The 25559-nt window shown below is 35.9% G+C and overlaps 1 protein-coding gene and 1 long non-coding RNA gene across 2 annotated transcripts in view; one reads left to right on the top strand and one right to left on the bottom strand.

The window, feature by feature from the left end:
• The window catches only part of LOC114033187, a 29342-nt gene extending 17863 nt beyond the window's left edge, over positions 1-11479 (bottom strand). The window contains exons 1-2 of the long non-coding RNA XR_003567930.1: positions 11335-11479; positions 11093-11207 (exon numbers count right to left, since the gene is read on the bottom strand). This is a non-coding gene — a long non-coding RNA (uncharacterized LOC114033187). The remainder of the gene's footprint in view (positions 1-11092; positions 11208-11334) is intronic.
• A 2073-nt stretch (positions 11480-13552) lies between these two features.
• Positions 13553-24722, top strand: CENPW (centromere protein W). The gene is made up of 3 exons (XM_027848643.1): positions 13553-13851; positions 23153-23266; positions 24345-24722. Exons 1-3 carry the CDS (start codon positions 13729-13731, stop codon positions 24369-24371), a joined length of 264 nt encoding a protein of 87 aa, XP_027704444.1. The 5' UTR covers positions 13553-13728; the 3' UTR covers positions 24372-24722.
• Positions 24723-25559: the final 837 nt, after the last annotated feature.

The raw sequence follows: 25559 nt of genomic DNA on the forward strand, positions 1-25559 counted from the left end.
TTTACTTTTCTGTAAAATGCAAACAATAATGCCACCTTGACTACACTGTAGAGTTGTTGTTATAATTAGATAAGTTATGTAAAAGGCTTCTCTTCATTGACAAATATCACATATGAAGTTGATATTATCCTTATGATTGTTCTAGTAAATGCAAATTAAAAGTATCTGTTTTAAAACCATATTGATTTTTCTGTTTCCATTTTGTTTTTAAATAGTTCGATATATTTTAGAATTAGTCGGGATGGACCTTCGAAGTCATCTAGTCTAATCTTGTTTGAAACATGTTATCCCTCTGTTAATATCGCTGTGATGTCATCCGACTTCCACTTGAGAAATTCCAGGGATGGAGAACTCATATGGCAACCCATTTCATTTCTGGACAGCTGTAATGGTTGGGTAATTCTTTTATATAGTGGATCAAAACTACTTAACTGTAGCTTCCAACTCCTGGGGCTAATGTAGAATAAATCCAACCCCTTCTCTACATGACAGCCCTTCAAATATTCAAATAGTTCATTCTGAAAGATGTACCAACCATTTTTAGAAAATAGCTACTAATTTAAGCAAAAGTTTTGTAATTGTAAAGTCTGTCTCTGCAGCACGTTTCTGCTTGTTATGAGGAATATTAGATACAAATTTCAGTTCACCTAAGGTGCATCTTAGGAAGTTAAAAAAAGTTAAAAGTGATGGTGTTTGAGGGTGCTTTTTCAGGCAATCTTATGATTGGGGGGGAAACATATCATAGGTATTCATGCTATTGGTATTCAAATAAACTACATAATTGTAGTGACTTTTCTGTTTCCGTTATTGTGGAGAAAGGCCAGAAGGGTAGAGATTCTAGGCTGGGATGGAGATCAAGCTCACAGTTTCCCATAATTCTCTGGCTTGAATAACAGCTGCTATTTTATATTGAATAGAGGAGATAGCATGGTTAAGTTAAATATTTCTTTACCACAGTGTCTTTATCCCTTTTCTGTAGTCAAAAGACAAAATCCTGGGTAGATTTACATCAATCAGGATGTATGATAAGAACTAAGAAACTAAAATTTATTTCTGACCCAGGGGGAGATAATAGAAAGCAGTTAAATTCAGTTAAAAAGAAGTACAGTTGAGAGAGGAATTCAGGAGAGAAGTAGTTAACAGAAAATTCTTAGAAAAGTCCAAAAAGCAGGCATGACCTCAAACCTAAATTAGTGCAGTCTGATTTCAAAGGCTGGAGAGAGCTTGATAGCTATTGACTGAAATGCTAACTGAAGAGAACTGCAGCTTTCCCTGCAAAGAAAATACTAAGCACACCCCCTCCAGTAGATGGAGGGCTGAGTTTCAGAAAGCCCTGAAGATGGTACTTCAGCTGAGAACTAGACCTGAGGCTGAAGGATTGTCTGACACAGTGGACTGAAAGATGTATAACTAGCACCTACTCTATAAGAAGGAAGACTTGTTTTAACCATGACAGTCCATGGTGCATGGTGCAGGTTAAGAGATGAGTTAGTGAGGGTTAGCATTCCCAAGTGTTTCTTGGTTTTAGTGAATACCTGGTGTTGATGAACAGCTGGATTGAAGAACGGCATTTTATAGCAAGCGGAAGAGAGCAATCCCTTTTGGTGAATAGTATAGAACAGCACTTAGTGGAGAATCAGAGAAAAGCAGTACCTCAGGGGGAGCAGGGGAAAGCAGCTTCTGGTAGGGAGCAGGTCTAACTAATATCAGCACAATGACAATAGTAGAAAGTATCTGAAACTTCTGGCTTGGGAGAACTGTGTTGTCCCTCTAGAGTGAGATGGAGGAGGAGGAAGAAGCTGCTTACTTTTCTCTTTTATTAGCAATGGCTCCTTATGGTGGTAGAAAGCAGGCACTGAACATTCAGTAGTTGAGTTGAATTGTGGAGAAGAGAAAGCCCAGGGAGTCCAGAGAAGTGACATGCCCAGTAGATCAGCTGTACTCAAGGTGGAGCAACACATAAGGACCGTGGGGTCCTGCGGTGTTTAAGGAGTTAATTGTCTTAATTGCATATGTTCTTTATATGTGTACCTCTCTATTACTATACTCTAAGTATGTGCATACATTTCCCACTGACGTGTGTAATTGTTGAAAAGGGAGTTTTATGGGAGGAAAGTTTTGTTGATACTGTTCATGCTATACCGTTTTGATAAATGCCTTTGCTTTGAGTTAATTTCAACACACTGACTTTTAGAGGTGAATTCAACAGTGGTTGCTTGTGAGCAAGAGTTTTAGAAGTAGAGGCCCAGAATTCTTTGAAGTTGGGGCAGTCATCCCCTGTAGAATGCAACCAGCTAATGAAGGTTAGAAGAGAATATAGTTCAGGGTTGGGAGAGGGCAGAGAACTGCAATATATTTTGTATATTCTTATATGTGTACATATTTTCTCAATCTATGGAATGTAAGGTCCTTGAAGGCAGGGACTATTTAATTTTGTCTTTGAATCACTAGCACTTAGCAGAGCACCTGGCATATAGCAGGTACTTAAAAATGATTCTTGATTGATTTATTGATTGATTTGGTTGTCTTTCGAGGACTTGTGGATGAAGTGAATGGATATTTAAGGATTAAGAGAAAATAAAGCACAAAGGATACATACATATTTTATAAACAGAACAATCCCTGCAATCAAGTAGCTCACATTCCAGTAGGGGAAGCAACACATACACAGGATGGGTGGCTCAGGAGTGTTTTGGGTTTCAAAGTCATAGAGTTAGTAGAATCACAGGGAAGTTGATCAATGTTCCTTTTCAGTAGCAGTGGTTACTTTATTTGATTATGGCTCCAGGGTTAGAAAAGGGGGGAAAGAGGTAGTAGAGAGAGTGGGAGTGACAGGAAAGTGGAGGACAAGAAGATTTCAAGTGTGATATATGAAGCATATCTGCAGTTGACTATATACTGAGCCATGTGATGTGTTTACCAATGAAGACATTGTGAACCCCACAGTAGCACATATAGAACTAAGTAGAGGGGCAGCTAGATGGTACAGTGGATAGAGCACTGGCCCTGGAGTCAGGAGGACCTGAATTCAAATCTGGCCTCAGACACTTGACACTTACTAGCTGTGTGATCCTGGGCAAGTCATAATCCCAATTGCCTCACCCAAAACAAAAGGAAACAAAACAAAAAACCTAAATAGAAGTTCCCCAGGTGGGTTCAGCAGATAACAAGGTCCAAACGTCTGATGGATCCAGAAGGAAGCAGGATGAGAACAGACATTAAGAGAATTTAAAAAAAACCCTAAACTAAAACTAAGTCAGAAGATTAATGAACTGAAAATGAAGTTCTCAATTAATTGCAATTAATGAATCAAGAATATAATTTTAAAAACCTAGAAAATTAACAAATTTCAAAAAGCACAAAGCAAGAAATCTTGAAAATTAGAGAAGAAATGGATAAAATAGAAAACTAAATGACTCTAGAAATTATAAACAAAATGACTTATTTTTTAAAAAAATGAATTAAAAACAACAAACTTTTAGCTTATCTGATCAAATAGAAGAGAGGATAATCACAATACCAAATAAAAATAAACAAAGTGAATTCATAACAAGGAATTAGGAAACAAAAAGAATTCTAAGAAGTATTATATTTTGACAAAACCTGAGAATTTAGAGGAAATTAGTAATTACTTTGAAAACATGAAATATTTAAATTTAAAAATCACAAGTAAAAGTCTTAATCATCATCTTAGAAATTAGATTTTAAATGAAGTAACAAAGGGAAGAAAAAATTTCAGACCGGATAGATTTATAAGTAAATTCTGCCCAATTTTTTTTTTATTTTGCCCAATGTTATAAAAGCAATGAATAGCTATGCTACACAATTATTTTCAATGATTAAAAAAGGAAGCATTCTAAAAATTCTTATTTATGAGAAATAAGAGTTTTGTAAAACCAGAAAGGAATAAAACAAAGAGAAGTATATATCAATATTAATAATGGATATTGATATAAAATTAAATAAAATTCTATCCATAAAAGACTATACTAATGTATGCACAATTTTGGTTTTCATGATGAAATTAGTTTTGTACCAGAGATGCAAGAATAGTTCAATGTTAGGGAAACAATTATCATATTAAAACAAAAATAACAAAATCATGATTGTGTCAATTCAAAAAAAGTATTTGACAAAATATTGCATTTAGTTATTTTAAAATCCCTAAAAAATATAGGCAGATGGGTCATTTAAATATGATAAAAGTATCTATCTAAAATGAAAAGTTAGCATTATTTTCATTGGATTAACAGAAATTTTCCCAGTAAATATAGGGCAAAAGCAAGGATGCCTGTTCTCTTCACTTTTATTGGACATATTTCTGGACAAAAAAAAAAAAGCTAAATTAAATACATAAAAACAATCAAATAAGAGATAAAATCATCACTATTTGCAGATGATATGGTTTACTTAACCTCATAAAACAGCAAAGAAACTAATTGTAATAATTGATAGCTATAGTGAAGTAGAAATATATAAAAGAAATGCACAGAAAACATAAGAATCTATATGGCAATAACAAAGACTAGGAGTAAATTATAGGAAAAATTCCATTCAAAATAACTACTAAATACATAAAATATCAGTCTACCAAGACACTCTAAAAAACTGTATAAACATTGCTCATGGTTGGATCATGCCAGTATACTAAAAATAATGATGCTATTTAAATTAATTTATGCGTTTATTTTGATATCAAAATACCAAGGGGCTATTTTATGAAACTAGACAAAATAATATTAAATTCATTTGGAGGAACAAAATGTCTAGAATCTCAAGGGAAATAATGAAGAAAAGTAGGAATAAAGTAAGAATGAGACTTTTAGACTCCAAAATATGTTATAAATCAGTAATAATAAAAACTATTTAGTATATATTTACAAAAAAAAGAGACCAATGAAATAGATTAGAAACACAAAGATCAGAAACAACTGAATTAAGTAGGCTTGATAAATCCCCAAACTCAAACTAACTGGGGAAAGTTCCCTATATGAACGAAATTAATAAAAATGGGCAAAAAATTGGTTATTCCAACATTTTACTAGCCAATCAACAAGCAATTATTAAACACTTACTATGTGTCAGGCACTATGCTAACGGCTGGCAATATAAAGAAAAAGTAAAAATAGATCATACCCTTGTGGGACTTAGATTCTAATGGGGGTAATAACATGTATGTAAATAGTTCTATACAAGATACATATAGAATAGGTGCAAGGCAAGGCCAAAACAGGTGGTCCTAGCAACTTGAACTGTATACAATAAATTTCAAATGTAATTTAAATATAAAATCTCACATCACAAAAAACACTAGAGAAAAATTAAAATAGGTATCTTTCACAGATATAGAAGGGAAGAATCCTTAACCAAAGGATACCTATGATCATAAAAAATAAAATATATAATTTTTATTACATAAAATTAAACATTTTTGCATGAACAAAATTGAAGTAGCTCAAATAAAAGGAAAAACTCAACTGGAAAAAAATATTTGCCTCAAATATTCCTGCTAAAAGTCTTTTAACTAACATATTTGAAAAATTAACACAAATATATAAAACAAAGAGCCATTTTATGTCTCACAATGTACATTTTACATTCATAGTCCTGCACTCAACTGCCACCTCTGACAGAAGTAAGGTAGCTTTGCTGAAGCAACAAGGCTCCCTCAGAAAGAGGCAGAGTTCATTTTGTGCTAGGCAAGTGAAACCTACCACCACTGCATGCTCTGGGACCCAGATGGAGATTTCTCAGGACTCTCTGGAGAAGCAGGAAGCAGTATTGCACAGACTACTACTTATACTTCTAGGCCTGCCCCAGTAGACACCATGTGGGGAAGCATAGCTTGTGGAGGCAGGGCCAGCCATCTCCACAACCAACTGCCACTGTGGAACAGGCTAGCCAGCAGCTTCCTGAAGAAATGGGTACTCTGAAGGAGAAACTGGAAGTCACATGTGCCAGGCAGGAAGAGCTGCCACCATCAACTTGACCTCTCCTCAGAATCCAAAAGATGCTGAACCAACGGATAGCAGCCCATGAGATACCAAGGATGTTGAACCAGCCTTGGGAATAATAGTCCCCTCCTGATCACTGACCCTGTTCCTAGGCCAGGTTCCCCGCCCGTGACTGCTGACACAAATCACTGTGGAAAAGGAGCTCAACTTACTCACTACCAGCACCATCAACTGTGGATCAACTGACACTGATGAGCACGTAAGCTCAAGAGTGGTGGCACTCCCAGATCACTAGTCCTGCTTCCAGCCCAGCCCCTACAGCCATCATCTTGTAAAGCAACTCTGTGGAGATGTAGTCTGGCAACTGCCTCTGCAAGGTTTGAAGATAGAGAAAAGAAAGTTCTTGCCACCATAGTTTTTGGCATGTCATATGGTTAAATATCAGAAAATGAAGTGATTTTATCAGTGGAAAAACATTAAATATTATTTATTAATCTACTTTGTTGCTACACACTGAGGACCATGGGATTTTTTCATTTGATTTGCAGGTGAAAGCTCCTATATGTACTGTCTCTCCATGAAAGTATTAGCTCTTTGAAAGCAGACTGTTTTTTTTTTAATTTGAATTCCCAGCACTTAGCATAGTCCTTATTTTTCTTTCAAAAATGCATTTTTACATTCATTTTTTAACAACTTGAGTTTCAAATTCTTTCCCTTCAGCCCCTCCCCTACCTATTGAGAAGTCTGATATCAATTATACATGTGAAGACATGCAAAGCATATTTCCATTTTGGCCATGTTGCAAAAAACACAAGAAAAATAAAGTGAAAAGGGGATTCTTCGATCAGCACTCTGAATTCATCAGTTCTTTCTCCGAGGTGGATAGCATTTTTCATTATGGGTCCTGTGGAATTGTCTCGGGTCATATTGATTAGAGTAGCTAAGTCTTTCACAGTTGATCATTATAATATTGCTTTTACTGCATATAATGTTATTCTGGTTCTGTTCACTTTAGCACAGTCCTTATTAAGAGTATAGTATGCTCTTAATAAATGCTTTTTTCATGCATGCATGCATTCATTCATTCCTTGGTAGATATGTCATCAAAGAACATGAACAAATAGTTCTGAAAAAAAGATAACAATTACCAACCATATGAAAGTTTGCTCCAAATAACTAATGATAAATCAAAAATAAAATAACTCTGAAATAAAGTATAAATTTTATTGTATAGATGGCAAATTTACAAAGTTGTCAAAAGATAGAAATAGTTGGTATTGGAGGAGATACAGGAAGACAGGCATGCTAATATGGTACTAGGGGAACTATGGAATGGTCCAACCATTCTGGAAAAAAATTGGAATTATGTGAGAAAAGTGACTAACTATTCATACCCTCTGACCCAGAGATCCCTCTCCTGAGAATATACAAAAGGAGGCTAAAGAAAGAAAGTTCCTATATATACCTAAGTATTTATAGTAGTGTTTTTTATAATAACAATGAATGAACTAGAAACAAAATGGATGTTAATTGATTGGAAAATGTTGGGACATATAGCATATAAATGTAATGGGACATTATTTTCACTGTAAGAAATGGATGACTATAAAGAAGAGAAACAAAGGAAGGCTTTTATGAACTTATGCAAAGTTAAGAACACAGAATCAAGAAAATTATACACACAATGACTACAATAATGTAAATAAAAAAACCAATAAAAATTACATGTTTTATATTTATAATGATCAATCTTGAACCTAGAGAGGAGCTGAGGAAATACATCAAATTTCTTTATTTAGAGAGAAGCGAAATAGGGGCAGCTAAGTGGCACAGTGGTTAGAGCTCCAGCCTTGGAGTCAGAAGGACCTAAGTAAAAATCCAGCCTCAGACACTTGACACTTAATAGCTATGTGACCCTGGGAAAATCATTTAATCCCGATTGCCTCACCAAAATGCAAAAATAAAAAATAGAGAGATGGAGATTATAGGCATAGAATATTGCATACATTGTCAGCTAATGACTACTGCACCAGTTGGTTTTGTTTGAATATTTTTCTTTATTACAAGTGAAGATTTTCTGGGGATAAATGGGAAAGGGTTATATCCAGATAGTTCTATAAAATAGCATCCCACACAGAGGGTGGCTTAAAGTGTTGGGTTCTCATTCAGGCTTTTCTGATTGGTTTCCCCTTCTAGTGTAAGAGATAAGTAGGTGTCAATTATTTACTTTCTTGCTAGGAATCTGGAAGTTTCCAGAAAGGAAGTTTCCAGATATATGAGGTTCCAGAGAAGAAGACATGAGTCAGGAGGGGGCAGGCATTTAGAATAGAGAGAGGCTGTCACCAGAAAACAAAGGGACCCCACCCCCCACCAAAAAGTTTTTTTGACTAGTACAACAGGACAAAGCAGGACATTCATACATTATCATAGAGTTTACTTCATACCTTGTTAACAATAGTGTCAGGAAAAAAGTCCTCATCACTGTGGCGCAAAGGGCACTTTATACCTTAGAATCGTAGGATTATACAGTCATAGATTTAAGAGCTGGAAGAGACCATAGAGATCATTGAATCCAACCATCCAACCGAGAGGGGGAAACTGAGGCACAAAAACGTTAAATGAACTTGCCTAGGGTCACAAAGCTAGTAAGTATCTCCTTTCAAATTTCACTTGTATACATCGTATCATATAGTCAGGAAACTTTAAAGCTTAACTTTACATTTGGTAACTGTCTATAGCTGTCCATTTTAATCAGTCAGCTTCACCTGGAAGCAGAGGAGTTCAATTCAGTTCAACAAATAATTACTAATAATAATTACTAAGCAACTACTATGTGTATAGACACTGCAACTATATGTAGGTTCCAGAGATACAAAGACAAAAATGAAACAGCCGCTGGAAACAAGATGCTTATATTACACTGGCGAGATAGAAGTATCTTTTGATGTAATCTGAAGAAATATTGTAAATGATCCATGAGTTGACCTTTGAAAAAAAGACAAGGATTCTGAGAGGTGGGTAAGGAGGGACTTATGAGAACATGTAGAGGACATGATATGGAGCCACTAGAGGTTTTTGACATTGTCAGATATTTGCATATAAAAACTTACATTGTCTGCTATAGAAAGGAGAGATAGGTAGATAGGTAGAGAAGAAAGAGACTGGAAGTAAAGAAAACAATTTGGAAGCTGTTTCAGCGGTTCAGGACGGAGGTGCCAAAGGTCTTAACTAGCATGGTGGCTAAGTGAACAGAGAGAAGGGGATAGGTACAAGAGATTTTGTAGAGGTTGAATTGGCAAGACTTGGAACCTACTTGGAATGAAGTGTTTGAGAGAAGGAAGGGTCAAGCATGCTTGAGATTATATAACTAAGTGATGGCATCACTTGCTACAGAAATAGGAAAGTTTAGATAAGGGTCAGATTTAGGAATGATAAGATAACTAGGTCGCTTTTGGACATACTAAGTTTGAGAGGACTATAGGACATCCAATAAGAGGTGTCCAGTAAGATGTCTGGGAAGCATTGGTGATATAGGATTAGAGTTCAGGAAAGAGATTTGGGCTGACTTACAGGTTGGAGTAGTTTTTAGAGGCACTGGAAAGTTATCTTGCCTTCTTCTTACCCAGTCTTGGCCAATATCTCATCAATCATCTTGTGCTGATTACTTAAATTCCACTGTAAGTTGGGGGACACTGACTTTTTTGTTTTGCTATAGAAGAAGGAATATAAGACAAAGTTGTCACCTCTGTTCCTCCTCCAGTGTTTCTAAGTGTCTCCTTCGAATCTATAGAAGTTGCAAGACAGTTTGCTTGGGGTGGTGTTGCTGATGGTGGCAGCAATATGAGAGTAGCTGAAAGACCAAAAAAGTTGTCCAGTATTCATTCCAAGCCTTAGAAAAACTCAGTGGAGAGTAGGAACTACTGAGAAGAGTATATAGTCCAAACCCTGAAGCAAGGAAAAAATAAAATAGAATAAATATAACTAGGAGTGAGAATTGGGGACCTTTCTATGAATGAGAAAAGTGAGTAAACAAGGTCTTAACAGCACCTTAGGTAGGATGACAATATGAAAACCACCCCCCACCCCAACAAAAATCACAAGATGTAATGACTTGTTCTGAGGTCCAGGGAGCCATCACAAAAGAGCAATAATAGTTTAGAAGAAGAATCAGCTGTAGCAGCAGATAACAGGTTCAGGTTGAACAGACTGTTAAGACTTTATAAACTGTGTGTCCTTCCATATGGTCCTGAAGGAGGCATTTAGTAATATTAGAGAGGATGAGAACTGGTGACCTTTGTCTTGCATTGCTGTTACTCACCAACGCAAAAAGTCCCTTTCTCTTTTCACTAGCATTGGTCCCTAATTAAAATTTCTCTGAAAACAGTAATGTGTTATACTAGTGTAGCAACAGATAATTCTGGCTAGACACAGAGTGAGTGGGTACAAACTTCTCCCTCTACATAGGTCTCTAGCTTTGTACCCATATATAGAGACTGGGTTCAGTCCTGAGAGAATCTGATTCCTAAAGAAAAGAAGCTTGCTTTTTTTTTCTTTTCTTTTTTTTTTTGTTGTTGTTGTTGTTGCAAACTCTGGTTGTTTATACCTCACTCAGAGTTTCTGGGGAGAATCACAAAGCTTAGTTTTGGCTCATCTCTAGCATCTCCTCAAAACGGACAGCTGAAAGGTACTCAATGTAAAATGTAGACCAGATATAGGACAGCTATTTTTCTCCCACCCAGAAGAAATGCTTAAAACATGAAAAACTCATAAGTGCACATTGACAGACTTAAACATGACACAATAATTCAGTAATTGCCAAGTACTGGTCCATGATCCTTTAGTAGGGGCCTCAGTATATAAATGTATAACCTGGCACTATGAAATAACAGGACTGATGTTCATAAGGCACATGATAATGACAGCTAGCATTTATATAGTGTTTTAAAGTTTGCAAAATATTTTACATACATGATCTCATTTGATCCTCATAACCATCCTGTGAGGTAGACACTATTATTATCCCTATTTTTACAGATGAGGAACCAGAAGCTGATAGAGGCTTAGTGACTTATTCACCCAGGGTTACTCAGAATATTAAAACATGAAGCACTTAGTGGGATTGTTGGGTAGGCATTTACCTTCACCTTGGCTTCGCACTGTCCCAGCAGCTCCGTTGGAGTCCATTTTTTTTTTCTGGCATACCCCACCAGGAGTTGTGCTTATCCTCCTGGCAGTTGTCTTCTACAAGAAGCCCTTTAGTGAAGACAGATGAATACGGTAAGTGGCGGTGACTAAGAGATCCAGGAGCTTCCAACTTCTCAGACTCACAAGTTTGCCTCTAGAAATGTTCGCCTTAGAATCATGGTGCTCAAATATTTACCTGTGTTCAGACAAAGAAACACAAAACAGAAGAGGTAGCCAGGGTCTTGAGATCCTGATTCAGGCTTATTTGGAGGAACACCTACTTAAGGGACCATATGCAAAGAATTGCCATTTCTTCTGTCTCTTCCATCTCTCATATGACAGCCCAGAGAATATCCATAGTATACTTTACAAGGGAAGGAAGAAGAGAGATCCGAAGAGGGTGGAGTGACTCACTCTTAAGGTCTGCATAGTTGGCAGATTTTCCTGGATCAGTGGCTAATCCTTTCTGACACAACTTTAATGCGATTGTTTCACCCAAATCTTTTAAAAGGGATCTATAAGAAAGTGACAGGGCAAATGTGTCCTTGGACAAGACGGAGGCATACTCCATGGGGCCAGAACAGATCTATAGTGTTCCCCTTATTGTACCCATTACACTGTAATAAGCCATTTAAACTGAATGTTTATTAGATATTTTTCAAAGTAACAATTAGTTAAGAGCATATTTTGATAGAAAAATAGTGAGCATAAAAGAGCAGATTTTGATAGAAAAATAGAGTGAGCATAAAAGAGCAGATTTTGATAGAAAAATAGAGTGAGCATAAAAGAGCAGATTTTGATAGAAAAATAGAGTGAGCATAGTTATCTATAAAGAGGTAATTGTATTAGAGGAAGAGAAGGTTTTGCAAACATTTTCTTCTCCATAGTTTTGCCTACTGCCTGTCCTGATTCCAATGAAAGAAAGTAATGGAAAAAAATACATGGGAACATAATACAGAAACTATATAGAGGTACAGAATATTGTTGTGTATAGAGGGCCCAATTTTGGAGTCAAGAAAACCTGTAAGAAAGACCTTGTAAATTCTCTTACAAGTACTAGGTATGTGATGATGGATGGGTATTTTGATATCTCATTGTCCAAGGTAACTCTCTAGAACTTCAGTTTTCTCATCTGTAAATAGAAGGGTTTGAATTAGATTTTTTTTTTCTAAGCTCCTTTCTAGATCTAAATGGGTGATTCTGTATGCATCAGTAGGGAGAATTTCCACATGGAGAGTTCTCTATTCAGACAAGATCACAGGTACTAGCCAAATACATAGAATCAAAGGAATTTGAAATTGGAAGAAACTTTTGAGAAGTTCAGGTTGAATTTTTTTTTTTTTTAGGACTGTGAAGGATTGCAGTAATATGTTATGGAGACATCTTTACTTGATAAAGGAAGATAATTACTTGTGAACTGGTTTTGGTTATCACTAAATTCCTTCCAAAATCTGTGAACCTATGAGAAGATTTAAGAGTATTTTATATTTTCTTCAGAATCTATTTCTGCTGAATTAATCTCATCTAAATTAGTTGGTCAAATTGATTTTATGTATGTATGTATGTATGTATATATATATATATATATATATTTTTTTAACAGGATACTGGTTAAAGCAAGATGAACAAAGGTCTTTTCAAAGTTGTCAACATTGTCTTCTGCATAATCTTCAGGCATGGACCACCCTGGATTCATGTGCTTAAATTTCTAGGGCAGAGCTACAGGAGTAAGGCTGTAGACCAGAGGACGCAGACAAGGTGTAGCTTTCCTAGCCATCTGCCAGAGTATGGAATTCTACCACTAGATTTTCATTTTTCTCTTCAACTCTTTCTCTTTCTTTCTCTCTCTCTCTCTCTCTCCCTCTTTCTCTCTCTCTTTCTAGCCATGGATCCTCATTAACCACTTGCTAAAATAAAATAAAATACTTCTGGGAGGAGTAACAAAATAAGCTATCAAGAATTTACACCTATATAGAGGGGACTCCAGCTAATGAGAGCCCCGTCCTCATAGCATCCTTTGAAGATGGGGCTCTCACTGTCTACTCTTCCCCCCCTCCAAATCAAATGACCTAAGTCAAAGATTAAAGGGAATTCAACAAAGGGTAGATAAATTTTAATGTGGGGAGGGAACAAGAGTCCTGAATATTGAAATGCTTTTATTTGTTCATGAATATTAAATCTACAATAAAAGAAAATTTAAAAATAAAAGAGGTGGGGTGGGGAAGTGAGCGAAAAAAAAAAAAAACCTTAGGAAGAAATAAACAGCGAGAGCGAACCTTTTGCCCTTTCAACTAGCTGTCCAAAGGCGAGGCGAAAACACAGGAGCGCATGCGCCTGCTACCAGGCCCCGGCCCCCGCCCCCACCCAATCGCCTTAGTTATCACCGAGCCTCCCGCGTGGGGGAGCTCTTACGTCACTCCGGAGCGCCGCGGTGCGTGCCAAGGGCGGGGGATTTGAACGGTTGGAAGAGAGCTCAGCGCTCCCGACAGGCTCGCTGAGACTTGACTTTCTGGTCCCCCTCGTTTGACTGACCCCAGTCGGCCGCCGAGTGCGGGGCTTTGGTGCCGGGCAGGAGGAGGACGAGGAGAGAATGGCGGCGGCAGTGGTGGCGGCGGCCCGGGTGTTGAAGCGCAAGGCTCCCCGAGGCTTCCTGAGGAACCTCATCAAGCGACGGAAGCCTCAGCTGCACCTCAAGTCTGGCGTCGACCTGTGGGTGAGGGCTCTTCCGGCTCGGGCCGAGGCGGAGGCGGTGGGTGGGAAAAGGCAACGGAGGAGGAGGAGGAGGAGATGGAATGAACCCCTTCCTACCCCCGCCCCCGCTTTGTTTCTTACTGACCTGGGCTGCCGCAGGCCTACCCATCCCCTGACCCGGAATTTAGGTCTTTCCCGCCCGCCGTGGGGGGTCGGGGGTGGGGTGGGGGTGAGGGTAGGGGGAGGAAGAGTCAGCTGTTTTTCCGCCAGACGTGGGAGGTTGTTCAGACCGACGTAGAAGTCTTTGGGAAACTAACGAGAACTTTTCCACTTGTTTATTTCCACAATCTTTTAAGTATAGTGACTCATATCTGTTTAACACTTTAAGGGTTACAAAGCATTGAACTGACAGCAACCTTGTGAGGTAGGGGGTGCTGGTGATATTACCTCATTTTGCAGGTGAAGGAACTTCTGGGCCAGATAGGTCATAGAATCACAGGTTCAGAGCTGGATGAGTCCTTAAAGGTCATCTCAAACCGCCCCGCCCAAAAGATGAGGAAACTGAACCCCAGGGGACCTAAATGACTTGGCCTGTGGTTGCACAGCCAGTGAGAGGTAGAGCAGGATTTGAGCTTGGTCGCAGGTTTTTTGCATCTGAAATCAGTGCTCTTTCTGCTGTACTGAGGCAGAACAGATTATCACTTAATATACTACCTGTTGTGACAAGCTCATTTTAGTATCTTTCTTCTTAAGACTACTTCTCTCCCCCCCTTTCATCCATTTTTATTTCCCGTTATCCCAAAGTAGACACCTTGTGTTCTTCATTTGTGAATAACTTCATGATTTTCCTCCAGAAATCTTTGCTTAAGTCTTAAATATTTTGCTCATTTAAATATTTTTCACTTGTTCTCAATTTCATTAAGAAGAAAAATCTTGTAAAGATTCGTATTCTTTTATTAGTTTTTCTGCTTTACTTGGTTCCCCAGCCAACCTCACCTGGAATTCTTCACCTGTATGTACACCCTTCCAGGGGACTACTTCAAATCTGATTTCCTCAGTGAAACTTTCCATGTCATGAACACCAGCTTTAGTTCATATAGGTGTCTCTCCAGCTTCTTTGAACTTTGTATCATTAACAATTTGTCTCATCTCTGTTAGTTAATAATGCACTTGTTTGCTTTCACTTTTTGTCTTAAATATAATCTTATTTCCTAACTAGATTGTAAGTTCCTTGAGGGCAGAGATAATGTGCTGAACACCAAGTGGACACAAATACTTGTGTGTAGCTTGACTTCTTGATTTCTGTTGCCTTGTATTCTTACTAAAATAGGCAGTACTGACTCTTACTTTTTTTAGTTCTTGCCTTTTTTTTTGCCTAGGGGCAGTCCTAGTAAATACATCTATTTAATCTAACTAAATCTTGTAGCTCTCATGTGCCTCCTTTGGGTTTTTGATTTATTACAGATGAATGCTCTATGATGATTTCTGTGTGTATGTTTAATGTAAAATTTAAAAATACTGTAACAGTGGGTAGAAAAAGAAAGCTTGACCCAGTAGAACCTTTTGTGTCAAATGAGAATAGTAAACTAAACTGATGTGGTAGTAGGTATCTTACAAAGCCCTTTGTTATTTAATGGATTGTCCTTTTAAGTAAGGTAAAGCATTGTTTGAAAAAAAAAGAATCATAGAGAAAATTTTACTAATTTTTCAGTTTTAAATACCTAGTTTCAGGTCTGCAACTCTGCCTGCTGGGCTTCACCAGGATGTCATAACAGCACCTCACATCAGAGTTGAACCTTTTTATCTCTTCTATAATTTATTTTCCTCTTTTGACTTCATTTAGCTTCTCACATTTGAAATATTGGTGCTATCTTTGGCTCTTCCTTCTCCCTCCACTCCCACATCTGTCCACTTAGCAGATCTTATTGATTCTACTTCTGAACCAATTTTCGATTCTCTCACCTATTCTCCTTTGTAATCTTGTTCCAACCTAACTTCCAGATTTATTTCATGTTATTTCTTTTCACATATTTCACATATTCACAAACTGGCCTACTTGCTATTTTCTGAGCCAAGCTTCTCAACTTTTGCCTCCGTAGGCTATTCCCCATAACTTGAATGCATACCTTCCTCACTTCTACCTTATAGAATTCTTAGGTTACCTCAAGTCTTAATTGAGGTACATCCTCATAAAAGAAATCTTTTCTGATACTCCTTTGTTGAGAACTCTCTCTTTTTAAATTATCCTTAATCTATCTATGTGAAAGTTGTATCTCCCCAGCAGGATGTAAGCTATTTGAGGATGGGATCTATGTATCTCTTGTGCTTGGCACACAATAAACAATAAATGCTTGTTGAATTGAACTAAATAACAAAAACCTTGAGAGGTAGGTAATGCAAGTATTATTTTTCCAGTTTTACAGATGAGGAAACTGAGACTAGAAGATTTAATGACTTAGCTTTAGTCACTTGGCCAATAAATATCAATTGGGACATGAACCCTGCTCTATTGACTCTTAAGTACTATGTCGATATTGGATCTAATTTTCAAGCATTTTATTGAAATTATATTTAGAATATTTTACTATTTTCATGTGAATAACTGTTGAAGGGGAGATAGAAAGGACTTTGTGACAGTTTCGATCTGAAAGTGTGAGCCTAATTGAATAAGACATTCATACATGAAATAGCTGGATACCAATCCAAGGAAGCCTAGTTTATTAGTAGTATTAACTAGGTCCCTAGTTAATCAACAAGAATTTTTTAAGTGAATACTATCCTCTAGGCACTGTGCTAGACACTTGGGGTCACAAATAAAAGAGTGAAATAGTTCTACCTCCCTGAGAGTTTGGAGACAAGGTGTGCATATATGTACATATATGGCAAAATGTATAGAAAGCTGATAACAGGGAAATTTTAAAGGGGAGGGCTTTAGTATCTGGCTTCATGCTTAAAGTGGCACTTGAGGCAGATCTTGAAGGAAACCAGGAATTGCAAGTGGCAGAAGTAAGGAATGAGATAATTCTAAGAATCGGGGACAGTGAAGGCAAAAGAGATAACTGCTATGTTGTAGGAGAACTGGGAAAGAACAAGATAAATAACAGGTTAGACTTAGGGATCGAAAAATTTAATAGGGGTAAATAAACAAGGCCTGAAATTTAAAAACATAAACTGTGGAAATATAGACTAGGAGATGTCTGACCGAATAGCAGTTCAGATGGAAAAGACTGATTTCAATTGACTGCTGCTTAACAGTAGTGTGAAGTAGCTGACAGGAACTAGAAATGTTTATATTATGAAGAGAAAAGAAATTCAGGTGGTGAGGATCATGATAGTTTTCAAATAATTTGAAGAGACATCTTTTTAAAGAAAGCTTTCATATATATATATATATATATGTATTTGGTATAGCTTGAGAAGGCAGAATTAGGACTTGGGTCATTGGGTCATCATTTGCATGTTATATGGAAGTTTTATGCATTGAGTAGCTGGTTGGACAAAACTTAAGTTAATTTTCAACTTTAAAAATTTTGTTGTTGGTTCATAAGAAAAGTGAATCATCAGAAATTCACAAAACCCATGTCTTTCCTTGATTCTTTTGTTTTCAAAATTCAAGGGGGCCAAGAAGAAAAAATAAAAATAAATAAAAACCCTTCAATTATTTTAGAAACCAATGATTTTATATCTATATGTATTAGCCTAAATATTGCAAGTCATTAGATATATGTAAAGGCAATTTTTGTTTACCCTTATCTGAAAAATGAGGGAGTTAGGTAGATTAGGTAGGATTTCTGAAATCCTTTCCATCCCTACAGTTCTGTGATTTTTAATATTTTCATGAAGGTTATTGTATTTTCCTGTAGAAACAGTGGTATTTTTGGGGTTTATATTCCTGTTAAAGGACTATGCATCAAAAAATCAGATGTAACTATCTCATAAAAGATATAACTATAGACTTTTGCACCTTAAAATAATATTCAAAATAGGCATAAATGTTCTGTGACAGTGATTATACAAGAGATCCCAATGTACATAAATAGAATTCTACCAATTTAATAAAAATCTAATAAATTAGTTATAATTATTGACTATTCTTAAAATTTAGAAAGGCTTTGGGGAAATGATCTAAGTGATACACAAATTTTTTAAATGTTGTCTGAAGAAATTTGAATTAATGCCTATTTCTCAGATTTCATGGCAGTAAGCAGAATCGTTCAAAATACTATTGAATTTGAATTTTCTCTCAAAGTGATAGATTTGCTAATTTTTCCTTTTGTTGATGATAGTAGAGATGTTTTTCCTACTCTGTGAATTTGGATATGTCACTTGGTCTCTTTATAATTGGGATAGTAATTCATGATCTACCTGCCTGACAAGGGTGGTTCTGAACCATGCTAGACTAAGAATTGGTGGGCTACAGGAACACCATCACAGGGAACTGTCACAAGAGGCTCCATACAGTATATTAAATGGAGTGAGGTGTAGGAGAATATACAGTATGATAGGCAGGCAAAATCTGGTATTGTCCATCCCCAGGTTAGGGAAGCAGGTTAATGTGATGAAGGTGAAGGTGAAGGGAATCTTGGGGAAGAGAGATCAAGTTCAGAACCTTTTACTCTTTTGTACTGTGGGGCTTTTAGGACCCTGAATCAATTGTCCATTTTGCCATAATATTTGTTAGGACATATTTATAAATGTGAACTGCTAATAAGGCTGGTCACCAATTTCCCCATCTCTTCTTCTCAGTATATTCAGGCAAATGGTTGTCCATCTGACTAAAGCAGTGCCACCAGTAGTGTTAAATTTCTATTTCTGATTCTTTATTATGGAGAAATTGTATTTTGTTGACATACTCTCAGTTCCTTAGGAAAGTATAAAAGAAAGAAATTTAGAAAGTTGCTTTAAAAAGTATCTTTTATATGTAGAATTGTTCTAATAGGATTCTGACTAGCCTACCATGTTACCTAGACAGCCAGAACTAAATTTAGGTGTGAATTGTACTGACTTGTCATTTTGAAATTGTTAAAGGTGAGAACCACATTTTCTAATGTAAGTAAGTGGCATATGCACACACATATTTAGGCAGATTATTTAGCATTAACAAAATCTTGGTTTTTGAGGTAAATTTCTTTTTCATTGACTATTTAGGATTTTTAAAATTTTCCTTAGTATAAGTTGCATGTTAGCAATTTTTTGATAAAGTTCTAGGTATTAATGACAGAGATTGGGAAGATCTTAAGAGAAGGTTCCCAAGATGTTAAAGTAAGAATGAACAAGTTATTAAATGTTGAAAACTATTAGGTATCTTTTGGGTACAATATGGGTAAAATGGTTTGCCCTATATATAAAGACAAATTACATTCAGGAAATATGGCTACTATATTCATGGGCCTCTTTAAAAGACTTGGAGAAGTAAGGAAATGACTTAGACTCCTTTCTGTATTTTCAGTTGCTGTTATTTCCCCACTATAGAAACTACTAGAAGGAACAGAATTGGTCTCTTTGTCCCTCAGGTTCTTATCTCTTTCTCCATTTATCTGAGGTAAATGAGGTGTTCCTGTATATTGAAGCTGACTTTGAAAAAAAGAATTTGCATATTTTCCATTATTCTTTCCCACCTCAATTGCTTATTACATAGTCACAGGATATGTGTTTATTAACCAATGACAGTGTTAGTTAGTAGGTAAATTTTTAATGATTTTAGCAGAGTGGAATATTTTTTTTTTCTTTTTGGTGAGGCAGTCGGGGTTAAGTGACTTGCCCAGAGTCACACAGCTAGTAAGTGTCAAGTGTCTGAGTCTGGATTTGAACTCAGGTCCTCCTGACTTCAAGGCCAAAGCTCTATCCATTGGGCCACCTAGCTGTCCCTGGAATATTTTTCTGTTTTCAGATTGCTTTCCTTACATATAAAATTTAAGTGTTTTGTAGACAGCTGGATGTGACCCTAGGGATTGTCTAGTACTACTTGCTCATTTTACAAATGATAAAGTTGAAGCCCAGAGAAGTTAAGGGACTTGCTTATGGCCACATGTGATAGTGTGATAGGGCCTACTAGTAGGCCAGCCTAGGTTCTCTGATTACAAATCTGGTGTTCTCTCTAATAGAACATGGATGTACTACCATCTATGTTCTAAAACAATACTAGTACAACGGAAAGAACCCTAGACTTGGATTTGACTCCTGGCCTTTACCATGGGCACATCACTCAGTGCTTTCTAGCTTTAGACTTTGTGGCTTTATGTGGCATTTGCTGTCTTAAGAAGTTGTTATAGATTTAAAGAAAAAAAGAGTTCAAAAAAGGGTTAGATGAATTCATGGATGAGAGTTTCCATATGAGTTAAGAGAAGTTATAGAAATTCAGGTATATCCTTAATGTTTGAGGAATGTTTGAGGATTTGTTACCTTCAAATGAATAGGAGAAGTTGAAGAGCATTGTGGATAGTAGTGTTGCCCCATTCCTGAGACCCTCTACTGCTCAGCCCTTTCCGCCCCTCTTATCCATCATCCAGGGGAGCAACTGTTGTGGAGATACAGCCTGGTAATGGCCTTGGCACCTGCTGTAGCCCCTACCTTCTTAGTACTGTCAAATGGTTCAACATCAGAAATGAAAATTGTTTTATTAATGAGAATTATAGTAAAGATCACATGACTTGCAGCTGAAAACGTCACATATATGTTTTCTTTCCCTATTTGAATGTGAGCTTTTTGAGAGCCCAGATTGTTCTGTTTATATCATTAATGCTTAAAATAGTGCTTTGCATCTAGTAGGCATTTAATGTATGCTTTTTAATTCATTTTAACTACACTCGCTCATAATTGCCTTGGTGCTTAAAGTTCACCTAGGTCATGGTTCACTGACTGTTTAGGCTTTGAGTCTGACCCAGTGTCCTGCTTTATCAACTTTCATGGTCATCCTGAAAAATTGACATATTTTTCTATCAGGGCAGTAGCTGATTCAAGAGTTGATCAGAGATTTCAGCCTCCTCTGCTGCATTGCTTCTAGAAAATGGAATGAGTACTGCTCACTGGGTTTCAGCCCATCTTCAAAGTCACTACGTTGAAGATCTTTGCTTACGTTGATGAAATTTTTTTTTAATTGCTAGATTTTCCTATTAAAAAAATGGCTAATGTAGACTCTGCATATTTTTCGCTTGTTCTCAGTTTCATCAGGAAGGAAATTCTTGTAAAGCTGTGTATGCTTTCATTACTTGTTTCTTTGCAGTAGTTTGTCTCCCTAGCTATCTCACCACACAATTGCATCATTTTTTTTTAAACGAATCTCTTTTATCATCTTACTAAACTTTGCAGAACTCCTTTTATTTCTTTTAAACTCATGTTTTCCTTTTTCCTGGCATTCTTCCATAGCTAGTGTTCTTTCAGATTCTTTTCATCTTAATCCACTGAAATAATTTACCACCTCCTGTTCTTTTGTATCATTTAGTTGCTCTTCTTTTCTATTCCTGTTTTGTGAAAAACATTGGACTTTACTTTGGGACCCATTTCACGTGCCATTTTTGCAATCTTGCTGTCCTGTGAGCATTTCTCCTGTGAAAACTATTTAACTTCCCATTAGTACCAGAAGAAATCATTCTTAGTAAACAAGTTTGGGTGGACTTTTTGTGAAACTATTTTAAATATCAGGAAAATGCCTCTGAATGTGGAGACTAGGCAATTGTTTATCAAATGACTCTGAATATTTTGTAAAGATAACACTTCAAATCAGTACCTAGTAAATCATATCATTTGAAGGAAATTTTTGGCCTTTCAGAAGTGTTGTTTTTGAAATTTGAATTGATCAAATTTATCCTTACTGTTGATATATAGTAATCTGGTCTCATTGAATATCATTGTATTGCCACTTTTGTTTGAAATGTTCTCGTGGTCATAGTTTAAAAATTAAGCAGATATAAAATAACTTGGATAGTTTGCAAAGCAAATTGTAAGACTGGACAATTAACTAGGATCTATATTTATAGAAAATATACATCATTAGGCAGCAATTATTTAATATACATATAGTTGCATTAATTCAATTCAACAAACATTTAAGTACTTACTATGTGCAACGCAGTAAACTTAGTGCTGGCAATACAAAGATAAACTGCCTGCTTTCAAGAAGCTTATGTTGTGAGTGCAGGTATATAGCATATACACAAATAAACAAATATGAAATAATTTGAAGAGTAAAAGGCAATATGGTACAGTTGAAAGAGTACTGTGTTTAGTGTCTGAAGGCTTACTACCTGGGCAAGTCACTTGGCTTCTATGGGTTGCTGCTTGCTCATCTCTAAAATGATGGAGCTGTATTGCATGATCTCTTAGATCCCTTCCATTGCTACGTTTTTGTGAACTCTTGTAGTTGAATAACTGAATCCCTTTGAATTAGGTTCAAAGTGGATCTGCCTTACTGAATTGAAGTGAGTAGCTTTAAAAAGATTTAAAAGTGGTTAAAATGATTTCATGATAATGCCAAAGGTGTCTCTTTAGGTTGTAGGTCTAGATCTGGAAGGGACTTCAGAGGATATCTGATCTAGTCCTTTCATTTTTAAGATGAAAAAAAAATTGAGGCTCATAAAAGTTTTGAGGAATTATTATTCCTTAAAAAAATTGTTATAGTAAGTAGTATGAATCAGTGTCAGATCTGGAGTTTAGGACCTGGGTTAAAATCCTGACACTGCCACTTATTTTCCTGTATGACCTGAGCAAATCATTTAATTTCTCTGGGTCTTGATTATTGTTAATAGGATTTGGGGTTTGTAATAAAAAGGAAAAGGCAAAGTGATTCAATTTAAACTGCTGGATTTGACGTTAGAATTTAAATCTGGTCTTTGCTACTTACTATATAACCTTGGGCAAGTCACTTGATTTCTCTGAGTTTCAGTTTTTCATCTCTAAGAGGAAGGGTTTGATTTAGTAACCTTTAAGTTACTTTTAAGTTCTAAACTTTTATTATTTAGGGTCATTCATCAATTGCTTATTAAGAATTACTGTATTAGGACAGAAGCAAACATTGTATAAGATCTTTATCCTCTAGTACTTAGAATTTTCTGTGTCAAATGGAAAGAGTACTGGACTGAATCATTAAGACATGAATTTTTATTCCTGGCTCTGCCTCTTAATTGCCTTATGATTTGGATTCTGAGTAACTTGGAAAGTGATGTTACCAATAACAGGAATATTTGTTGGGTGGATCATATAAAATAATGCACACAAAAACACTTTGAAAACCAGAGCACTGTCCATATGTAATATGGTATTTATTTCAGTATATCAACTAATTTTTTAAGTACTTATGGAAATTTTTAAAATTTTTTCTTTATAAGGTACACTTGAACTGTTTACTATTTCTTCATCGATTAGCAGAAGAAACCAGGATGCAGGCTTTTCAGAACAAGAGTAGGATAATTAAGGACAAGCATATTATTGCTGCAGCAAAGGTAACAATAAAAGCTGACTTTCTTTTCTTGGGCACTAAGAGCATGGAATAGGTCAACTGTTCCTGCTTCCTCCTTTATCCCTCAACCTCTGGCTAATTATCCCTCAATTAATAGTAGGTGATGGAGTCAAAGCTTGTGTTCAGCATATTACTGAATTTAAATTGAAGTTGAAATAAATTAGATTTTCCATATACACATAGTTTTGTCTTAGGTGGGGAAGTTAAGTACCTACAGGATTCAAAAATGAACTGACTTGATACTAATTTAGGAGAAAAAATTTGATTTTTTTTGGTCATTTTAGTTCTAACAGCACTTTGACATTACAAGATTATACACTTATATGGTTATAACCAAGATAACAAAACTCACATTCATAGATTACATCAAAACATACATATATTCTCCTTGATCATGAGAAATATTTTTTAATGTTTACTTAATTTTTAAACTGGGAGTCAAGATTATATCTGTATAAACTTGTGAAGGATATTTATATGACAAAGAAGCTACTTCTTCCTAAATTCATTTTTTTATAATGTTCCTACCCAAGCTTAATCTCTGGGCGTAGTTCCATTTGATGTTTGGGTAAAGGTGAAGTCAATGTGTATCCAGATATCTTAAAGCTCATTCTATTGTTGGGAAAAGTATGATCATAGAAGCCAGCTGCACATTTCTGGACATAAAAGTGGGATGGTTTTAATCTCTTCAAGGTGTTTTTTTTTCCTTTTTTAATTGAAAATGGGCTGTGATTTAAAATATCGGTATAATTCAGTTATGCAACAGGTTATTTTCTATTTCTTGAAAAGTTGTATAAAAGTTAAATATTATAAATTAAATACTTAATACATGGGAGAATCTTTAAGGAGAGCTGATTGAGTACTTTTATAAATTGAAGACTATTTTTGAAATGCAAATAATCACAAATCACAACAGTTTTGCAAAATCAAAATTTTGTTTGTTTTTAGTGTGCCCTATCTGTAGAATTCAAGAGACTTTTAGAGGAAAACTGTTCTTGTTGTACCCTTTGGCGTAAGGTTTATATATTAAAGAAATAATACTTTTCTTTTCTTTTTGACAGGTGATTTTAAAGAAGAGCAGGGGTTAGAGCCTAAAGATCATATCATGTGAAACTGTATAACATATTCTCTCATTAAATGTTAATAAAGAAGTGTGCTTTTTAACAACTTTTTAAAACGTGGAACGTTAGCTACATAAGTTGGGCAAGCTTTTGTACTGCTGGTGTTGAATTTGTATACTGGGTATATTCATTTATTCATTCTACAAATGTTTATTAAGTACTTCTACAGTGTTATTTCTTAGTGAAAGTACAAAGATAAATAGAACATAGCTGTTTTCATAATTGGCACATAAGCTTCTGAGTGTACTTGTGGTCTACTTGTGGTAATGACAGGAACACAAATATGCAAATAAAATATCAGATAGACTTTAACACTTTTATGAGGCTCATGTTTTTTTTAAAGGTGGCCAGTGTTAGTTTTTAAAGTTGAAACTTAAAATTTATTGCCATTGCTAAGTTTTATGTTTTTTTCTTTGAAGATAAAAATGATTGCTTACTATATTAAATAACTTGAAGAAATGGTTTAAGGATCAAATGTCTTTAATAATTTAAGTATAGTCTGAGTTTTTTTTTTTAAAACCCTTAAAGTTTGGAGAAAGATAATGTATCATATTCAAAATATATGTGAGAGTCTTATTATTTTGCTGAATTTTTTGAGGATAGGGACTAAAACTGTGATTTTATTGGTTTAAACAGGAAGAAACAAACTCCTTCTACTAATGCAGGTCAGTGCCTTCTTTGCAACTCAGAGTCTTACTAAATTGTACAGAGAACTGAATGCTTAAGTGACTTGCCCAGAGTTACAGAGCCAAAGCCACGTAATAACATTTCATAGGTTGAACCCTGGCCTTCTAGGCTCTGAGGCTAATTCTCTATCCATTATAGCATGCTGAGTATTTCAGAGGATTTTCATTTTGATGACTTGGGAAGTGAACAATATAATTTTCAGATGTACAAAACTTAACCTGTTACGAGAATGTGAATATTTGATATATGTCTACAAAAAAGTTTGTCCTTCTGTATTCAGATTTTTTAAAGATAAAATCAACAAAATGACCCTTTCCTACCACCTAAAGCTTCTATATAAGACCCTGGGCAAGTATGTAACTTCTGTTTGTTTCAGTTTCCTCAACAGGTAAGATGGGGATAATAATAGCACCTACTTCTCAGTGTTGTTTGTGACGATCAAATGAAATAATATTTGCAAAGTGCTTA

The sequence above is a fragment of the Vombatus ursinus genome, unplaced genomic scaffold (genome assembly GCF_900497805.2).
Source record: "Vombatus ursinus unplaced genomic scaffold, bare-nosed wombat genome assembly UNPS02006779.1, whole genome shotgun sequence".
NCBI classification, from domain to species: Eukaryota; Metazoa; Chordata; class Mammalia; order Diprotodontia; family Vombatidae; genus Vombatus; species Vombatus ursinus.